Genomic DNA, 21,903 nt, shown 5'->3' with positions numbered 1-21,903 from the left:
GAAAGGGAGAAAGAAAGAAAGAAAGAAAGAAAGAAAGAAAGAAAGAAAGAAAGAAAGAAAGAAAGAAAGAAAGAAAGAAAGGCGACTCTTCTTTTTGCCAAAGAAAAATCCTCTACATATTTCTTTGATGCTATTCCTTTTCATGTTCATCAGCAAATAATCCTCACTTTCATCCCATTACTCTCCCGGATTTTAAATCTTTCCCTGTCCAGTAGCTCCTTTTTTGATGTCTAGAAACATACCTATCTTCTCTCTGCTTCAAGTTTCTCCCCACCTAATTCTATCTTCCACACAAGTACAAAAATGATTTTTAAAGCAATATTTATTGTCTCACCACCATCACATTAAACTCCAGTGGGCCCTTATTATCTATAGAAATAAATTACAATCTTCTTTTAGACTTTTAAAATACTTCATCTTTTCCTACTTTTTCAGTCTTATTATTTAATCACCTCCAAATAATTTACAATCAATCCACACCAGCCTACTCGCTGTTCCTTACACATGACCCTCCTTCTTTTGAAGCTGTACCATTACAGTAGCTGTCCTCCATTCCTATAATACTCTCCCTAGAATTCAGGTACCATGTTTATACCTCTCTTTACAGAACTTCACAGTGTGTTTCGGAGTAAGCATTTAATAAGCACCTGTTGACTGACACACTGGCAACTTACCAGGCTGATGTGATGAAAAACAACTTCCTAGCCAATCTTCCTAAAGCAACCAAAAACAAAACAAAACAAAACAAAACACTAGTAGATGTTGACGCAGCAATACCACTAATAGTTCTGGATCCCAATGCAATGAAAGATAGGGGAAAAGGACCTACATGTACAAAAACACTTATAGCCCATCTTTTTGTGGTCGCAAAGAATTGAAAATTGAAAGGATGTCTTTCAATTAAAGAACAACTGAACAAGTTGTATTATAGGATTGTAATGGAATACTACTATTCACCATAAGAAATGATAAATAGGATAATCACAAAAAATCCTGAAAAGACTTCTGTGAAGTGACACAAAGTGAAGTTAGCTGAAGCACTAGAACATTATATACAGTGAGAGCAATAAAGTATGATGATTAACTGTGAATGACAACTGTTAACAGAAGTGCAAGGAACAGGACAACTCCAAGGGGCTAATAATGAAAAAGGCTATCTATTATTACAAAATGAACTCATGGAGTCTGAAGACAAATTAAAACATGTCATTATTCACTTTATTTCCTTCATGAATTTTGCTCTAGTATAAACCAAATGTTCTTTCACAACATTATTATCATGGAACTATGTATTATACAATGTATTGTACAATAACATATGCAAGCTATATAATATTAACTTATGTCTTGGGGAAGGGAGAAGGTTAGGAGAGAGAGAGAGAGAACATGAATTACAAAATGTCAGAAAATGATTATTGAAAATTGTACCAACACATAATCTGTAAAAATTAAATTATTAAAAACTAGTCAACATCATAGTTTATGTTTGCTTGTTATATGCAAGGATCATCAAATTCAATCAATATTTGAATAACAATCTCTTAGGTATTCCTTCCAAAATTGTCATCAGTTTTTGAAAACCACTAATAACAGAAGATTTTATTTTTGATGCCTATTCCACTTTTGGATAACTACTCATTTAGAAGTCTTTTCTTTTATCAAGTCTAAATATGCTTCTGTAACCTCTACGCATTGTTCCTGGTTCTTTCCTCGGAGGTCAATTAAAATAAGTCATTGGGTTAACAACTTAGAGTTGGAAAGGACCACAGAGGCTATTTGGTCCAACTCTTCATTTTAAAGATAAAGAAACTGAATCCCAGAAAAGCTGTTGCTTCCCAAAGCTTATAAACATTGTAAGTGACAAAAGTGGGATTTGAACCCAAATCCTTTGACTTCAAATGCTGTATTGTTTTAAACAATACTATTTCCTAAGTCTAATCCTTTTTCCACATGACAGACTCTGAGGTATTTAAAGAAAAAGCTCTCAAATTCCTACCAAATCTCTTCTCTAAGCTAAAAATTAATTTAATTTAAGAAATATTTCAAGTGACTATTTTGCAAACATCTGTGCTAGGTGTGAGGGAAGTTTAAAAAAATCCATGTAATAATTTTCATTAGTTCCAAGGGCAAAACCAATATCAGAGTTAAGGGTATCAGGACAAACTGGAAGATAGGGCAAGGTTAAAAGTCTGATTCAGTGGGCAGAATTTTACAATTCAAAGTAAGGTACAATGGCATAAATGGGAAAAGGACATGTGTATACAAACATTGGCCAAGGTTTAGAATTCAAGTTGAGCACAAAGATATGAGAATAATAGAATACCCTTAAGAGAACTTAAAAAAATTAGATGAAAAAAGATCTACTTAGTATACAAGCAGGTTGACCTTCAATGCCAGCATTAACACCCCGAGTTTTTGTTTGTTTGTTGTTTTTTTGTTTTATTTTCTATCTTCCTTGGTTTTAGGAATCCTTACACCATGGAGAAAAATAAGGGCTAACTAGTATGTGTTATGCCACAAAAATAATAGGGAGTGGGGGGGGGGGAAATAGAGGGAGAAGTTTTCATAGCAACTGATGATTGAGAAGAGGGCTCTCTGCCTACCTTTCAAGTTGTGTTCCTTTGCAAAAGTGTCATATTCCTGATTGGAAATATAGCATGGTACAATCAGAAGCACACTGAATTTGAAGCCAAAAAGCTTCAGTTCAGCTCTTATTCCTGACATTTTCAGAGTGATATTGACACATAAGTCAGGCAGTTTATCTGAACCTCACTTTTCTCCTGGATTTAATAATAGTTGCAATTACTCCCCTCAAAGGATCATTATGAACTTCCAGACCACACTGCAGGCTGATTCCTGGATCTGGGACTTCAAGGGGTGGGTCTGAAGTGCCATTTTGTTGGTGTAGTCTGCATCTCAGGATCATCCCAAAGCATAAATCTGGCACAATAAGTGGAGGGAGAGAGAGGTCGGCCAACACTCCTCTGTGTGCAGTTTTGTTTCCAGTTCCCCTTATGTCATGAAAATCAACTCTCTCTCTCTGCCTACCTTTCAAGTTGTTTTCAGTGGGAGATCCAACTCACTCTGTCTTGCTGATGGGTTTTGATGCCTTCTATTTTGAAGCATTTTTTAAAGATTGGTACGGAAGGAAGTTTTTGCTGCTATTAAGTAGCCATCTTGGCTCAAAGGATCATTATGAAGGAAAAGTTTTATCAGATTTAAATGGTTACATGAATGTGAGTTGTTCATCATCATCATTATTAAGGATTTCCTCTAGAAGGTCTCAATTATTTTAAAATCGGGTACTAGAATTATTTAAAATGTTCTTTCTGAACTGGATGTAGGCTTCATGTGTGTCTATGTATGTATGCATTAATGTGTTTTTTTTCACAAATCTTTGTTCACTAAGGAGGTTGAGAGTCTATAAGATGATATAGGACTTTGAGCATTCAATGACAGATTATACTCTATCTATATGTACTGTCAGTCTGAGGCAGACAGATAAGTATTTCGAATTGAGATATGTTTGAGAGAAATGTTAGACACAATAAGGCCTTCTGTAAACATACAAATGAGATACTGAGTCCCCAGATAATGCCCACTGGATGATATGCATTGTCTCTCTTCTTTCCTAAGTAGAGAAATCTAAAGGGATTCCTTATGGTTCAAATGGAAAGAATTGGACATAAAGTGTTTTGTTTTTTTCTGAGCTATTCTGTCTGCAGTAATGAAGCTAAAGTTCTAATGCACATCAGCTGAAATGAGTTATTTCCCTTGCCTTTGGTTATTACATCAGTTGGGGTTTTTTCACGGCTGAGAATGGATGTAGATGGGCCAGCTGGCTTCATTGTTTAGTTCTTGCCCCAGCTGTATCAAGGTCAAAAGAATAGAAAAATCTATATTAAAATTCACTAGTTTTGAGGAGACAAAGTAAGTCTTTCCTAAAACTGGAGTTTTACTCTACTCTAGAATGTCGAGTACAAAAATTTGATCTTGACAATTCATCAGAAAAAATGATCCATCTCCACTCATTGCTTTAGACACAGGATAGCAGAACTTATTGTCATGTTATTCACAGATGAGAAAATGGAGAACGCAGGAAAAGTTCCTTGCCCAAAATCACATGTGTAGTAAGTAGCAGAGCAAGAAAGTGAATTAAGTCTTCTGATTTTCAATCAAATTAGGTCTTCAAGTAAAGTATTTGAACCAAAAAATCTTTTAAACCCTTACCTTCTATCTTAGAATCAGTTCTAAGTCTCACCTCCAAGGCAGAAGAGTGGGAAAGGCTAGGCAATAACTTGTCCAGGATCACATCACAAGAGAATGTCTGAGGCCAAATTTGAGTTCAGGAACTTCCAACTCCAGGCCTGGCTCTCTGTCTACTAAGTCATCTATCTGCCTCAACTTTAAGCAAACTTGTGAACATGGAGAATGAATTATTTTTCAGATATTGGCTGGTCTTGGTTGCCTCTGAGGTCCCTTTCAACTCAGAGTCTATGATTTGGAGCATGTATACAGATTATTAATATTGAGATGAAAATCAGGAGTCTAATATGCTAATATGTTGAGGAATAACAATAACAATAACAATAACAATATTTATATAGTGCCTCAGGTTTTACAAAGCACTTCATATAGATCATCTCATTTTATCCTAAAAAATGAGGAAACTAAGTTTGAGAGAGGTTTTGTGACTTCCCCAACGTCACACAGCTAATAAGTATATCAGGCAGGATTCAAAGTCAGCTCTTCTGACTCTGCCATTAGAGCTTTAGTCATTAGTCTTAATACAAGGAGAGAGAGAGAGAGAGAGAGAGAGAGAGAGAGAGAGAGAGAGAGAGTACAGGAGAGGGGAAAGGAAGGGAAGAGAAAGGAAGGGAAGAAAAGGAGGAAAAGGAAAGGAAGGGTAGGGAAGGGAAGGAAAAAGAGAAAAAAATCAATGTGCTTAGCACACTATAATTCATGTAAGAAACATCTCTAAACTCCAAAGGAAGATGTGTTCTTGGATATCCTGTGAATTTCTGTGAGGAATTCCTGAAACAGGGGAATTGAGTGTGTTAACTTCCAAGTCTCATCTGACAAAATATTTTGGAAATTGTCAGGCAAGTTTAGAACTGCCTTAAAGACTATTACTACCTATTGATGCTGAGAATAGAGTACTATTCTGCTAGCATTTTAAATAAATTTTTTTCTAAGAAAAACAGAAAGTCTTGCAAGAAGCTGATGTAAGTAGATATTTAGTTTGAGTTACAGCTATTTTTCTGTTTTCATTTCCATATAAAGTTCCTTTAATTTACATATATCATTTTTGCTGCTGGCCTTTGACCAGTTATCTCTTGTATTCCAGGCAGCTGACTTATCTTTATTTTAACTTTTCTTTCTTTCTTTTTAAAAACCCTTACCTTCCATCTGAGAATTAGTACTGTGTATTGGTTCCAATTCAGAAGAGAGCTCAGGGATAGGCAATGGGAGGTAAGTGACTTGCCCAGAATCACACAGTTAGGAAGTATCTGAGCCTATATTTGAAGCCAGGACCTCCCATTTCTAGGCCTGGCTCTCAATCTACTGAGCCATCTATTTGTTCTCTATCTTAATTTTTCTCCCCTTTACATGGCATTGGGTCCAGGTTCAAATATAAAGGGAAAAGGGGAAGAAAATGCATAATTTTATAGATTCTTCATGCAAATTGGTATGATCTCAAGTTAAGGTCTTCCTCCTGTGCTACAAAATATGTGTTCTTCAAGTATGAAGCATAGAAGAGTTGTTGGGGCAGCTACATGCCACAGTGGATGGGACACTGGACTCATTTTTAAGAACTCAAATCTGGTCTCAGATACTTACTAGCTATATGACCCTGGGCAAGACACAACCCTATTTGCCTCAGTTTCTTTATCTATAAAATGAGCTAGAGAAGGAAACAGTAAACTACTTTAGTATCTTTGCCAAGAAAACCCCAAATGGGGTCACAAAGAGTTAGACACAACTGAAAATGACTGAACAACAACAAGAGATGCTGATGTTGCATATTAGGATTTTTTAAGCCCTTACATTCTGTCTTACAATCAATAAAAGGATTGGTTGCAAGACAGAAGAATGGTAAGGGCTAAGTAACTGGAGTTAAGTGACTTGCCCAGGGTTACATAGGTAAGAATTATCTGAGGCCAGATTTGAATCCAGATCCACCCAACTCCAAGCTTGGAAGCCTATCCCCTGAGCCATCTAGCTGGCCCGCATATTGGAATTTTTATCCCTTTTACTAATACTTAAACTTGGTTGAAAAGAAGCATGTTTTTGCTACATTCATCTATTCTGGATGCTGGAATCAGAGACATTAGTTTATATCCAATCTCAGATACTGACTGGCTGTGTGATACTGGACAGATAATTTACCCACTTCCAGCTTTAGTTTCTTCATCTATAAAATGGGAGTTATAAGAGCACCTCCTTCCCAGAACTTATGTGAGGATTAAATGAGATAATATTTGTGAATCATATTGCAAACCTTAATGTGCTCTCTATATAAATGCTATTTCATGAATTCATCAAATATTGATTATGCCATGAGAGACATTCTGCCTGTAAAGCTCTCAACAGGAAATTTTCTGTCAATGAATTAATCAACAAATATTTATTACTCTAAGTGAGGCACTGGGGAACACACAGAGTTCCATGCCTACAACAGAAAAATCACTGGAAATGCCCAGTGGTTGATTGCTCTGTTCCATCCTGTGCCCCACAGAGCCAGTTCTGCAGCATAGGGAATCCGGGTTTCTACTTCAGGTTTCTTTAGGAGGTCCTCAGTTCTGGGGCTCTTGCTCAGACATACAGATGATGATCAGAGGAGAAAATATTTTTGGCAGTTGGTATAGGGCTGGCGTATTTAGCTGACATATAAGCATCTCCACTCTATCCTTTTGATTTTGCACATATCTCCTTAAGCTTTGTTTTGCCCATCAGTGACTTCTTTATCTCCTTTCAATATTCTCCTTAATATCCATTTTAGACTGAATTGCCATAATAAAAATTGTTGAGGGTAGCAAATAGCAGTTCATCCTGTGATTCACTCTGGTCGTTATAGCCACCAGCATAGCTTTCAGCCTTGCATACCTATTTTTCTTAAGGCATGAGTTACTTAACCTCACGAAGAAAGACCTGCATTGAATTAGGGTCATTGTATTTTTATAGAGAGTTTTCTTCTATTGCCTCCTATGTGAAAGTTAGACTAGATATAGGTAGTGGTCAGCCTTAGAACAGCATTGGTGAACGTGCCTAAACTGCATCTTCAAGCTGCCTGTGAGCCCTCTGCATTATCCCAGACAGCAGAGGGAGGAAGTGTTCACATTGGGCTGCTGGTGGGGTGGGGGGGAGGGCATGTGAAAATTGTCCTCAGGCATGACGGAGAGGGGGAATGGATCAGCTCCCTCCAGCATGCCATCACCAACATGGGTCTAGAAGTTTGGTGTCCCAACAGGTCATTACTGAGTCACGTTCTCTAAGTCAGAATGAATTTCCCCCAAGAAACATTGTTAAAAACACAAGTTTACAGGACAATTTGTAAAAACCAGAGGTAGCATTTTACAGTAGAAAGAAGACTAGATTTTGAGCCAAAGGGTCTTTGGCCAAGACATTTAGCTTTTCTGAAATTCATTTATTTTCCTATCTGTAAAATGATGAATTCATTAATTTCCTATCTATAAAATGTAAAATGATTTAATTACCTTGAAGGTCCAGCTCTTAATCTGTAATTCTATCATCATACTATAAAATATATATAATCTTAATAGGTGGTTTTCTAAATCAATATGAGATTTGTAAGAATCCTTATGCATGGCTTAGTGACCTAATTTCTGTTTGTTTGATACTATTGATGTAGAGGAGTAAGCCTTTGGGCATGAAGACATATTTTAGGAGTTGATAATTCTTGGACCCTGACTGAGCCACCAGTTTGTACTTCTCCTCTTTGACAAAAAGTTCTTATGATCCTTGGATCCTAGAACTGCTCTTGCTTATGTGGAAACACACACACACACACACACACAGAGCCAATCAGAAATAAAGAAAAACGATGCAAGAATAATTCTCTTCTTTCCTTGTCATGAGGGGTTAGAAGGTAATGTCAAACTAGAAGGCAGGTAAAGGTAACTAGACAGGGAATATAGATGTCCTTAGGGTTTCTTGGAAAGTATTTGCTGTCCCTGTGGACTGACTCACTCTCATTCTCATACTCTGGGAGCCCATTCTTTCTTAGGTGGTTGGGACCTTAACCAAAAAAGGAGGATCTTGGGAAAGTTATTTTTTTTTTGCTTTACTACCTTCCTGTAGGTGTGGGGAGTGTTCAAGGAGGGCTAGCAGCTCTGGTGTGAGGACTTGCCAAGCTCTTTTCAGGGCTGCTTATCCAACTTTGGTGTCCTCCTGTTACCCAAGTCTCTGTAGCTCCAAGAAGCTGGAGAATGTGCAGTGGCTACACCCCATTAAACATCTCTTGAGGGTAACTGACAGGCTTCAAACCGTTGGTGAAGACTTCTCTTGGTGGAATGAGCAGAGGAAAACAATTTGTTCCAAAGACCACAAAGGCACCTGAAGCATGTATTGTGGAATGCCTAGAGCTTAGTCAGATATCAAAGATCATCCATTGTGTCCCAAGCCATGGCCAGTCATTCTGACACGTGGACTGACATCTTGCTACTGGACTTTAATGACTTTAGAAGACAGAGTATGGCTGATAACTTCATGCAGCTCTGCCTCACTTAAATCCAACTCACATGCAAATCAAGACATAACCCCATAATATAAGTGATCCTCTTTGAAATTAAGAATGAATAGTAATATCTTCCTGTAGATACATTTCCCCTAAAAGTTGCAGCTTCCACTTAACCTCTCTTCTTTTATGAACATGTGTATATAACATGGACCACTATGGCTCTCACTGCCTAAAAGGCAGGTGTATTGTTCTTCCTCCAGGATTCTCTACTATGCTTCATGGGACTCAAGTGTGTCTAGGTTCTCAGCCTTTGGCTCCAGCCCCCTCAATTGTAGAGAGGTCTCTTCCACTGCAGTTCAATTTATCCACTAACAATCAAATCACTTTTTACAAAGTAATATTGATTTCAGATGTCTAATCTACCAACTTTTGTCCAACCATTGGTAGAGCCTATCAAGCTTCTACTGGTCTGATCCCTCATAGTACATTGACCCCAACATAGTGATATCATTTTGGTCCTCTTCCAGTATGAAGGACAACCAACTAACCATGTGATTTCTAGGTTCCCCTTTGCAATCTTTTTTTCTGCTATTGTTACTTTAGACTAACTGCTTAAACTTACTATACTGACTGGAAGAGGTAGAAGATTATTAGGTGGACCAGAAAAAGATATACTTTTAATAAAATCTAATGTTATGAGCTGGAGGCATGCCCAAAGCAAGTTCCCATTACATGTATATGTTTCTCCCAAAGTAATAACTCTCAAAACAAATGTAAGTAAATATATGTTAAATAAAAACAAGGTCATTTGGGGAAGATGGCGCTAGCACTTGAAAAATCAGGAAAGGCCTCAAATAGCAGGTGGAGATTGAGTTGAGACTGAAGATAACTAGAATTATAGAAGATTAACTCTGTACCTGTAGGAAAGTCACCTAAACTTTTTTAGTTTCAGTCAACAATATTTGTACTACCTACCTCAAAGGATTATTATGAGGAAATTATTTTTTAATCCTTAAAATCATTCTATAACTGCCAATTATTATGATAATATACAAAAAAGTTCAATTACCAATGCTAAAAGATCTTAAATTTATACAAATTTACAAATTTAGAACTTCTACAAGCAAAACATAGTCCTGAACTGAAGCTATGTTATGGTAGCACTTGGATTGTGTCTAAGAAAATAGTGGCCAGTCTCTTTCCTCTACTCACTTACCCTCTAACTACAGTGTGGATTCTGGACAGGTTATTCTGAGTTTTTCAGAGTCCATCATTATAGGGGTGACATGGTTATGCTTCAGAGAACATGCTACTGCTAATCTAACTCCTCATTAAATACAATCATCCCTTGCTATATCGTGGTTCACTTACAATGGCTTCTCTGTATCATGGGTTTTATATATATATATATATATATATATATATATATTTCTGCAATGCAGAGTTTTCACTATATCATGGAATTTTGAGGATAAATACTGCACTGTACACAATGGAAATGCAGTATACCATTATCACTTGTGCAAGTTTGGCACACTATTGGCTAATGGAATAAAAGGTAACAAATCACAGCACTGTGTTCTGTATCCTGGGCACTGATTGGGCTCAGTGATTGTGGCATCGGTGTGTTTGCTCTCCCACACTGTGCCCATATGTTCAGCATCCACTTCACATTGAAGCCTGATCACTGCATGTAGTGTTGCTCTGCAATGTGGTGTTTTTGTGAAGTTTTCATAAAATATCATTAAAATTACACAGGTTTAAGAATGTAGAAAGAATATGAAGTGTTTATAAGACTGAGAAAGATTAATAAAAGTGTGAAAAATGTTTATAGAAGAGGTAGAAGGGTTCACAAAGCCTTAATATATATATATAAATGATAAAATAAATATAATACTGCCACTTGGCGGATTTTCACCTATCATGGGGGTCTCTGGAACGTAACTCCCACAATAGGTGATGGATCACTGTAACTTAAAAATGTTTTATTTTGTTTTATTATGCTTTTTCTCTGCCACATGTGAAAAATTTTGATCTCATCTTAGTTCATACACTTGGAGTAAGAGGAAAATGCTAATGGCAGAGTTGAGAGGGGTAACTAGCAAGTCTTGATCAGTTGGTGGAGAAAGGAGATGTCCACTAGGCCGGTAATGGTCACTTGGCAAAGGTTAGGGCTAGAGAGAGGAGTGAGTATTCCTTTCATTTTCATCTTCAACCAAACAAATCTCCAAATACTTTACAGCAAGGGTGGTGTCAAGCTCAAATAGAAAGAGATCCCTGGGAGGTGTCAAATGATTTAGAAGAACACAAATTAAAATAGCTCTGTCTTATTGCATTTTTGTGTATCTTGACTGCTATATTCTGTGGATATTATTTGCTTCCACTAGAATGTAAGCTCAAGGGTAAGGGCAGTTCCAAAAAGGCTTTTATTCTTTTCTTTGTAATCACAGTGAATAGATATTTCATGGCATATAAAATGTTTTTAACAAATATTTGTTAATTGATAATTCTCTCTCACACACACACACATATACAAACACATACACATACATTACATGCTACATGACCAGTGTCCTCTCCATTGTACCACATTCTCTCTCTTGCATGATATCTTGGTTTTCATAGAATCTCAAACAATAAGGTCCAGTTAGAAATGCCTTTGCCAGATACTTGTTAACCAACATTGCCAGGCATTGCTATGACACCTATCCTCTCAATTTGGTTATTGAAAAGCCTTTATGTCACTTTTCTCTTCCCATTTAGATAACTAATAATTGAAAAGATTTTAAATGTTTATGAAGAATTTGAAAAGATTCATTTGTGATTACTGACTAAACTTTCTCAATGCTTTCTAAGCAGCTTCCAAAAATTTTGAATGAAAAGGAAAATCTAAGGATGGAGCATTACTTTGAATGATTTTTGTTTTCATTGCCTAAATAAATATATATGTATAGTTTATGTGTATATATATACACATATATGTATTCATATACATATATATATATATATATAATTGACTCTTAGTAAATCAGTTCTAGTATGCAGAAGAAGTGAAAATTAAAATTATTCCCAGAACTCTTTGGCTATAGGAAATATTATTATATTATTATGAGAACTCTGAATAAGTGGAACCTCCTTCATTTAGCTGAAGTTAAAACTTTTCTTCTTTAGACAGTGATATTTCACACCAGGATTTTCAATTTCATCTCTCTTCAGATTTCTAAGTTAATTTGTAGAGTAAAATTGTCAAAGTCAAGGCCTATGCATCCAACAAAACCTTGAGTGCTACCTAAGTCAAATTAAATTGTGATTGGAAAATGTTGAATAAAATTAATAAAAAGTCAATAAAACGTTTCTAATTTTAATTGTAGTATTCTAAGTCAATATGTACCTCCATGAGATCTATTTCTATTTCAGTTTGACAGCATTAGTGTAGAGCATTTGGAAATTTGTTTGGTTGAAGATGAAAATGAAAGAGAGAGGTACTTACTTCTTCCTCAGGTTTTAACCTTTGCCATGTGAATATTTCCTACATGATCTAGACACCCTCTTCCATCTCCAAATAGTCAAAACTTGCTAGTTACTACCCTCCACTCTACCACCAAAAAGAGATTTCTCTGTGAATATGTAGATAGAGGAGAGATACAATAAAGAACTCCATGTTGAAATAGGTAAATAAACACTGGGGTTAGTAGAAGGAGAAGTGTGTTGATGGAGGAATGTATTGGTAAGTAAAGTTAACTGCCTAACATACAATTATACAGGGAAAACAAACCCACTCCCACAAACACAGGACACAGCTAGGAGTGAGTGGTGACAGGGTTGGGAATGGCAGTTAACTTCCCCCCTCGCCCAACTGCCTCCTTTGACAAGCCAGGGATTATAATTAACACAAATGGGCCCCTTGTTGGTTTTAGAGAAGGAAGTAAACAGGAGGCTACAAAATACAGTTTAATGAAACAGGGGAAGGTGGATGGAAAAGGTTTAACTAACTACTAAATAAGACCCAGCCAACTACCAGTTATATTGGGCTGTCTGGTTTCTCTATCTCCAGCACAGACAGGAGTCTGGCTGAATCAGGGTGGCTGCTGGGGACTCTTGGAGATAAAGGAATTTTCTCACTCCACAGGAGATACTGGTCCCAGCTGAATCCTTTATGGCACAGGTAATAGGAATACTTCTTGATCAACCAGTAAATCCACAAACTGAGGAGACAGACACACTGTAACTGGTCCACCCAGGCATGATGTCTTGTTCTCCCTCAGTCAAGGCACTTAGTTGATATTTCCCAAGATCTTCTAAGTATCTGGTATCTGATAGATGACAGGATCACAGTTCCCAAGCTCCTTCTTCCAGCCTTGGCAGTTCCAACCAACTTCTCTTCAAAACCCCTGCTGTAACATTCTACTTGAAATGTCAATGTCAGCCAGCCAGTTCTCTGCCTTCTGCTGTCTATATATTTACATATCTACTGTATCTACATGCCCTACCTTATATTTGCCTACAACAATGTGACCAAACAATTAAGTTTGCAAAAGGACAATAATGGTAATTTAATTGCTTTTGCCTAAGAAGGGAAACCTAGGAACCAGTTGTACCTTCTTTGGGACACAAAACCAATAAATCAATATCATTTTTCTTATATCATTCCTGAGATTCAAATCCTTATCAACATTTACCAATGTTTCACTTTTGTCTTGGTACCAAAATCAGTCATATTTTTTCTCTTTCACAAATCCCTTTTCAGAGATAAACAACAGTTTTTTAAAAAGTTATAATCAGGGGCAACCATGTAGCTTGGTAGATAGCCCTAACCTCAGAGCTAATACTTAGTATTAATTCTAAAGACAGAAGGTAAGGGTTTTAAAAAAAGCAATGATTAGATATATATTTTACTAGAGTCAATTGCCATGAATTAGACGAGGAATTATGAACTAACTTAATAAACTTAATTAATTTCAAATTAAGAACAGAAGAACTTTAACTAAAACTTAGAATTTAAAAAAATGGAACAAGTGGCACTTCAATACCTTTAAGTACTCTAGGTAACTACCTATTTAGGCTACTTTTGTTCTGGCCTCAGTTATGCAGACCAGCCTCAATGGACAAGGTCATCCATGATGTCTATAGAGCCCAGTTGTGCTCAGTGCCAGCCAGAGCCAACCGCCTATCTTTCTTGTCTCCCTCTAATGGCCATCTCTTCTCCTTGACTCTTGGTCAGACTGCAACTCAGTCATGCTCAGCCTCTCTTCCCCCCAAATCAGTGTGTCCTCCCCATATGCTCTCAATCTTTCCCAGATCAGGAGGAAACAACACTACTGGGATTATTCCTCCCAGAAATCAAATTGGGCATTAGAAACCTTCTCTCCTCCTACAAAGGAATTATTCTCCCAAAATCTTGTCATACATGCATGTAATCGAATTTCTTAAGGAACTTCATAGCTTTTTGAGTTGAGGCTTAACCTAGAAAAGATTTATGGGCACAACTGGATCCGGTTGAAATATATAGAAAGCAGGTTTGGCAGCATTTTGGTGGCATATCTTATGGGGGAAAATATTATTGAAAAAACTGATGTAGGGGATATGCCATTTCTCATGCTATGGCATTGCTTGACTCAGAAATTCATTCCATTGGTTTTAATGGAAGTCTCCTGGGTTACAGCAAAAGAACTTACCCTTTAATCAGTTATAAAAAACACCCCTCTGTTTACACTGAGTCTGGGGCCATTCCATGAAATGTCACACTGAGGGCACATCAGTAATTTAACCACAAAAAATTCTTCATGCATATATTTGCTGATGCCAAGTTAATAGATAAACAACAAAGATATGCTGGGATAAGAGACAAATAGCATAGTGGTCAGAGAGCTGACCTCAGACCCTAGATTTGAGTACCAACTTTTAACACATACAGAACGTATTACCTAGGAAAGTACCATAAAATCTCTGTGGTGTAGTCAATGAGATATAAAGTGCCAACTGGTATCGGTAGAGGGAATTTCTTCCTCTATTACCAGTGAAATCATAATTCCAGTCCCTGTTGCTATAGTACTTTCTTAAGGCAAAAATTCTAACATAATTTGTGTGTGTATGTGTATTGTGTATGTCATGGGTGCATGATGGACTTCATCAGTAATCTGGTGAAGGCCATGAACTCCTTGGGAAAAATATTTTAAAATAATTCCAAATTTAATTAGAAATTAATGACAGTAAAGATATTTTTCCCTAGTTTTTCAGTAACTAACTAAATTCCAATTTGGTGCATCATTGAAAAGTGAAGAGAGGGGCAGCTGGGTAGCTCAGTGGATTGAGAGCCAGGCCTAGAGATGGGAGGTCCTAGGTTCAAATCTGGCCTCAGACACTTCCCAGCTGTGTGACCCTGGGCAAGTCACTTGACCCCCATTGCCTACCCTTACCACTTTTCCACCTTTAAGTCAATACACAGAAGTTAAGGGTTTAAAAGAAAAAAAGAAAAAAAAGAAAAGAAAAAAAAGAAAAGTGAAGAGAATCCTTGATTAAGGAAGATTTTACCAATGTGGTATAAGCTCTAACAGGCCCTGACCAAACTAGCAAAGTGCTGAAAAGAGCCTCAGTTATCAACAGATTGTATGTGAGCTACTACAATTACATCTAATAAGGATGAGGGTTCCTAACTTAGGAGAAGGTCCTTACTATTATCATATGATAATGGTATTTTCTGGCCAAAGCACTTTATGAAGATCATGTTACCATAGGGATTTCAGATGGTGGGAGGACTTAATATATGTATGTATGCGAATGTATATGTGTGTATATACATATGTATTATGCTGAGTATTTACAATTTTTCTATTAATTTTCTTTAAATTTTTTAAATTTATTAAAATTTTCTTTAAAAATTAATAAAGTAAAAAGAGCTTTTGGCACTTGCTATAGCTGCGAACAATTCAACGTATCTAATAAATATCAAACCAGATTTTTTCCTCCAATATAGTTTCTCTAATTAAAAAAAGTTTGGTTGATGTATTTGCTTTTTAAATCCTTTTTCAAAACTACTCACTAACTCCCTTGAGATTTATCCCTGCCTTATAACAAAGAAAAACAATAGAGAAAAACATCCAATATATTACATCTTAAAATGTTTACAATATTCATTTCTAGAAGTACTTTGCCTCACTATTATAAAAAAGGAGGTGTTTCAGGGTTTTTTTTTCTGGATACTGTTTTTTAATTAGTAAAAACTGTCCTACTTTGATGATTTTTTTATTTACTTATTAGCATTTCCCTAAACTGAGGAAGTCACAGGTCAGGATCTACTTTTTTCTTCAGATGGTATTATTATCAAATCAATAGGGCACACTTGCTCCCAAATCTTGTATCTCTTATTAGTGAATGAAAAAAAAAACTTTTATTAAACACTCCTTGTGTCAAGAGCTGTGCTGAAGATTAAAACATGAGATAAATCCTGTCCTCAGAGAGCTTACATTCCAATAAGGTAGTGTTATGATAAAAAATGATATAGATTGATATTAAAAGAAGTATTAATATAAAAAATGATATAGTATTAATATAAAAAATTATATAGATTGATATTAAAAGAAGTATTAATATTTTAATTAAGACCATGTTGGTAAAATATAAGATGACCACAGGCCTATTAATATCTAATTCAAATTCCCCACCATACCTTCTCTCACCCTGCTCCCTCATACCAAAGAGGAGCATCCCAATCAAGTCCTCTCTATTTAAGCTACACTTTACATTGTCTCACATCATCCCGTGAGACAGGAAACCCTTTGAGTCATGGGAAATGTAGTTTCCAAGTCCCCTAAATGTCCACAGGAAGTTTGTCATATATCTAAATATTTAAAACTCAAATGAGCCCCAAATAACTCTCAATGGAACCCCCAAAATTTCAAATAACACATTTCCCCCCCAAGATCCAGAAAAAAAGACTGGTCTTTCTCAGTGGATCTTGTTAACATAGTCAACTTCTAAATTACAGGAATTTGGGGATAAAAGAAAAGAGGATAAAAACTAGCCACATTGACAAAAAATACAATTAGGGCAGTCCCCTATTGGCATAAGAGTATACATTCAAAAACAAATGCATTCAACTCCCCATAGTTCAATCAACTGCACCCCAAAGTTCAATTTGGATCTTCATGATTCAGTGAAGGCTCTTCAAGCATCTTCATGGTGCCTTCTCCAAAGAGGTTTATTGTCTGGATTCTGGGGAGATGACAAATTTCTTATCCTGACATTACTCTCAAAAGAATTTAAACTTTATATTATAGATTATAAAACAAACATTTCCTTCTGAGAATTATATATACCCCCCCGAAATTACTCCTAAAAGAGTTAAAATTTTACATTATAGATTATAATACAGACATTATGATTATAAAACTTAACACCCCCCTGAGGAAAATTTCCAAATAACACATTATCCCCTGAAGAGGGAACCTCAGGTCAGCTAAGGATACATGGCTGAGTCACAGGGTTGTATGAAATCAATTGGGAAAAGAAATAAAAAAGAATAAAATCCAAATAAAGGAGAAAAAAATTAACTTGTGAATGAAATGTAAAATGTCAAAATCTCATGTGCAAACTGTTATAATTATGATAAATATAGATGGATACATATAAGGAATAATGAGTAGACCGGAGTTTTTAGGTTTAGAAGAGTAAATCAACAGATGTTGATTTGATTATGGGGATTGGGGTTGGCATGGAAACAGGGTTAGGACCTAGGTTGGTAGGGTGACAGTGTTGAATTTGAAGATGACTTGTTTAAAATGTGAAGCATAGCTAAGGCTGGCTAATTGTAGTAGACCATGTGAGGCACTCTTCAATTTAGAACATGCAGGTTTTTATCAGTGTTATTTTTCAAATAATACCTATATATCATTTACCTTTGGAAGAGATCATGCTTTAGGGGTCTGATCTATCTGCAGTAGTGGTTTATATTGTCACCAATATGGCATTATCATCCATCATCATTATTGTTATTACTATTAATTACACACCAAAAAATTAATTTTATTCTATGAACATACTCAAGTTTGGCTTATTCATTGGAGAAATTTGTTTTTTAGCTATCTACATTGAAGACTTTTCTGAATGTATAAGAATGCTTTGTCCAATAAAGGCAGAGATTTCAAGTGTTGTAGTTGATTTTGTGCCCTAGGACACACTTGTATATTTCTAATTGTGATAATAAAATCCTCCAAAGTTCTCCAATGCTCCACTATTGTGTAGATGTGATAATGAACCCTTAAAGTTGATTGCAGCCAAGTATAACCAAGATCAGGGATGACAAAACTGGAAAGGCTTCAAGTAAGGGGATTGTACTAGTCAAACATCTAAGGTCCAGGCTAGTTGTTAATCAAGGATAGATTGAAAAGTCAGTGATGAATTTATGGTTACAATAATTCATGGAGTCACTTACTAAAATGTGAAAAATTCGTCAGTGCAAAGAGCATTCCTATTCAGGAAATGACAAATTTGATACATTCAGAGATGTATTACTTTCAATATGGGATACTCTTGTACCTTTAAATCTGATTCATAAAAAAAGGGGTACAGGCTTCTTTTGTCATCATTATTTTGTATATAGATTTTGAATATATAATATGCACATGTACATGCATATATATACACTATATATTCACATATATACGTATAATTATATAGACAAGAAAGCAAACAAAACCATTATATTTTGGAAAATATATAAGCAATTAAAATAACATATACAAGATGTCTAAAAATGTTTTGGGACACCCATTTGAAAGGCAAGAATGAAAAAAAAACAATAATGCATAACATCCAGAGTGCCTAAACTTTTCATTAAGAAAAACAGAGATCTTTAGATGACTTAGAATTAGCATTTGTTTAAATAACAATCATCTAAACTATGTAAAAAAAAACTAAGTGGCATTAATAATATTTCGTTCTATTTAAATATTATTATCACATACAACCGAGAGGAATACAACTTTTAGGCAAATATTTGAGGCCTGATTAGAAAAATGAATACTAGTGAAATATAATATTAGGTTAAAAGTCATAAGTAATAACACTTCCCTTAAAAGATTTTCCCCCTAAACTTTCTTTTTTCGTGTGACAATCAACCAACAAGCATCAATGAAAAGTCTACTATCTACCAGACATTGGCTTATGTGCTGGTGATACAGACAAAAATGAGAAAATGTCAATATAATCACAGTTATTTCAATTTAGAGCTAATAAAAAGTATTAAACTTATATTGTAAATTAAGCATGAATACATCATTTCTTATACACTCAGAAAAGTCTTCCATGTAGATAGCTCTTTCTAAATAGATCATTGTAAACATCCCTCCTTATTGGAAACTTCTACCAAGACACAGGATCTTTCCTCATTAAAGCATATGAGTAAATCTGTTATTGTTGTTGGTTACTTTGCTATTTGTATAGTATAATCAATTATATTACTAAATGGAAAGTTTTTATTTAGAATAGTTCTATAGGCCATTCAATTTTATAAAGTATTTTCCTCATAGCAATACTGTGGAGGCAGGTAATGTAACAGAAAAAAAAGCCATTTAGATATGAAAATAAACAAAACTGGCTTCATTGTATTCTAAGTGTTTTTATATTTTGCATGTTTCTTGTTTTCTAGGGCATACAGGACGCTTGTTAAAGTCCCTGTGTTTCACCAGTCTATCATTCTTGTTGCTACATATCATCTTTCACATTACTTTAGCTAGCCTGGAGGCTCAACATCGGATAGCACCTAATTACAACTGTGAGTATGATGATTTTGTCAATCACATGAATGCAGTAGTTATATTGCTGTTAATGAAAATCTCTATTATATTCAGGAATAAATCAATGGCTCTTTATCAACAAGATGCTGAGTAAATAGCTTCTCTTATATCATACCTTCTTGTTCATGATAGATACTATTGAATTTATTTTTTTTTTCAGAATGATCATATGTACAAAGTAACAAATAATGATAGTGGTATATATAGTCAGGACATGATGTCTTCCAATCTCCCCTTAGACACTTGTTGTTAAGTTGTTTAGTTGTGTCTTACTCTTTGTGACACTCAGACCATATCCCACAAATATGTAAAATTCGGTTTTCTTGGCAGTGTTATTAAAGTGGTTTACCTTTTCAAACTTCTCTAGTGCCTTAAAGCAAACAGAAGTTAAGAGACTTGCCCAGGGTCATGCAAATCCAGAATATCAGAGGTCAGATTTGAAGTCAGGTCTTCCTGATTTCAGGCAAGATCCCTGCTCTCTCCACTAAGTCATCTAACTGCCTCCCTAGACACTCAATTGTTGTTGTTAAGTAATTTTTCATTTGTGTCCAGTTCTTTGTGGCCTCATTTGAGATTTTCTAGGCAGTTACTGGAATGGTTTTTCCATATGCTTTTCTAGCTCATTTTTACTGATGAGTAACTGTGACAAATAGGGTTAAATGACTTGTCAAGAGTCACATAGCTAGTGTCATATTTGAAGTTGGGAAGATGAATCTCCCTAACTCTGGGTGTAATGTTCTATCCACTGTGCCACCTAGCTGCCTGCTAGACCCTTCTAAGTCACATTAAATATCCTACCTCATCTCTCTTTGCCTTAGTTTTCCTTATTTTTAAAACAACCATTTTGGACTTATTGGACTCTATGTTGCTTCCAGCTCAAAAGTCTGTGATCCTATGAAATAATAATGTTTTGGAGGAGTCAGTCAGTCAATAAGCATCTATTAATTACCTACCATACAATAGGCACTATGCTAAGTGCTGAAAGGCAAAATAAAGTCCTGCCCTCAAGGAGTTTACCATCTAAAGGGAAAGATGATCTGAAAAGCAAGGGAGAGAGAGGCTGATACCTGGCACTATACAGAAGCATGATGATGCTCTGCAGTGGGTAGGAAATGGTGAGAAGACTTCCTTTGGCCCACTCTTTAAATGAAGGTTTTAGGAGGAAATCTCTGGTAAGGACAAGATCATTGCAGACTAGAAAGTCATGTTTTAGGGCCATGAAAGTAGTAACATATTGGATGACTCAGAGCAGGAAGAGAGAAGAGGCAGAGAACAGTTAGAAGGCTATAGCAAAAGTGCAAGTTTGTCATGGTTAAGACTTGAATAGGATGATAATAGCAAAAGCATATCCAAATTACTTCTTATTTTAATGAATACAGCTAAACCTGAATGAAACAAAAAGGAAAAAACTGGAAAGGCTATACACAATTGCCATTACTGATTGATTATGGGGAGGGGGTACCTCTCAACTTTGCTGTATTGTTAAATATATAAAAAATAAAAACAAAATATGAAATGTCAGATATTTTACTTGACAACATTTTTGGTTATTTGTGAACTGATATTAATAATTAATAATAATTAATATTAAAACTGATAATATTTTGAAGAATCCCAAGACTTATTCTTGTTCCATTTCATCAAAATCTAAATAAACTCTAGGGTAAATAAATCTTATAGTAGTGTTTGAAAATCTACTGATAACGAAATATAGGAAACTGCTTTTACCTCAAGTCATATTTTTATCTCCAATACAGATTTTGTTTCTTTTTTTTTTAAATCCTTACTACCGACAGAAGAGTGGTACGGGTTAGGCAGTGGGGGTTAAGTGACTTTCCCACACAGCTAAGAAGCTAAGATGAAAATGAACCATGGGAGTTGATAAAATCACTAGGCAAAATAAGATAAAGGAAGGGTTTTTAACCTGGTCTACCAATGTATTTCAGGGGTCCCCTAACTTGGATAGGAAAACATAGATTTATATTTAAAATATAATTGGTTTCCTTTGTGTGCCTATTCATTTTATTTTGTGTAATTAAAAATAGACTGCCAAAGGGGTCCATAGCACAAAATATTGAGGGAAAAGATATGAGGATAGAAAACAGGGCTTTGAGAGAACACCTACAAATAGTGGAGGTGTGGATGTGACCAGGATAAAGAACCAACAAAAGAGATTTAGAAGTATTCAAAAAAGTAGGAGACTAGACAGGAGAGAAAAGTAATAAAAAGCTAGAGAAGAAAAAGCACTGAGAAAAGTTCATTCAACAGTTCAAAGGCTAGCATTTATTAATCTCCTATTTTCCAGATACTCTGTTAAACACTGGGGATGAAAGAAAGAAAGAAAGAAAGAAAGAAAGAAAGAAAGAAAGAAAGAAAGAAAGAAAGAAAGAAAGAAAGAAAGAAAGAAAG

The 21,903-nt window shown here is 35.6% G+C and overlaps 1 protein-coding gene across 2 annotated transcripts in view; it reads left to right on the top strand.

Moving 5' to 3' along the window:
• PIEZO2 (piezo type mechanosensitive ion channel component 2) overlaps nucleotides 1-21,903 on the top strand; it is a 564,998-nt gene that overhangs the window by 202,215 nt on the left and 340,880 nt on the right. For both annotated transcript variants that reach the window (XM_044666889.1, XM_044666881.1), the window contains exon 3: nucleotides 19,347-19,472. In XM_044666889.1, the coding sequence (XP_044522824.1) occupies nucleotides 19,347-19,472 (126 nt within the window). The remainder of the gene's footprint in view (nucleotides 1-19,346; nucleotides 19,473-21,903) is intronic.

This window comes from Gracilinanus agilis, chromosome 1 (genome assembly GCF_016433145.1).
Source record: "Gracilinanus agilis isolate LMUSP501 chromosome 1, AgileGrace, whole genome shotgun sequence".
NCBI lineage: Eukaryota > Metazoa > Chordata > Mammalia > Didelphimorphia > Didelphidae > Gracilinanus > Gracilinanus agilis.
The sequence above is the reverse complement of the archived record's forward strand: the minus strand, read 5'-3'. Positions and strand labels throughout refer to the sequence as shown.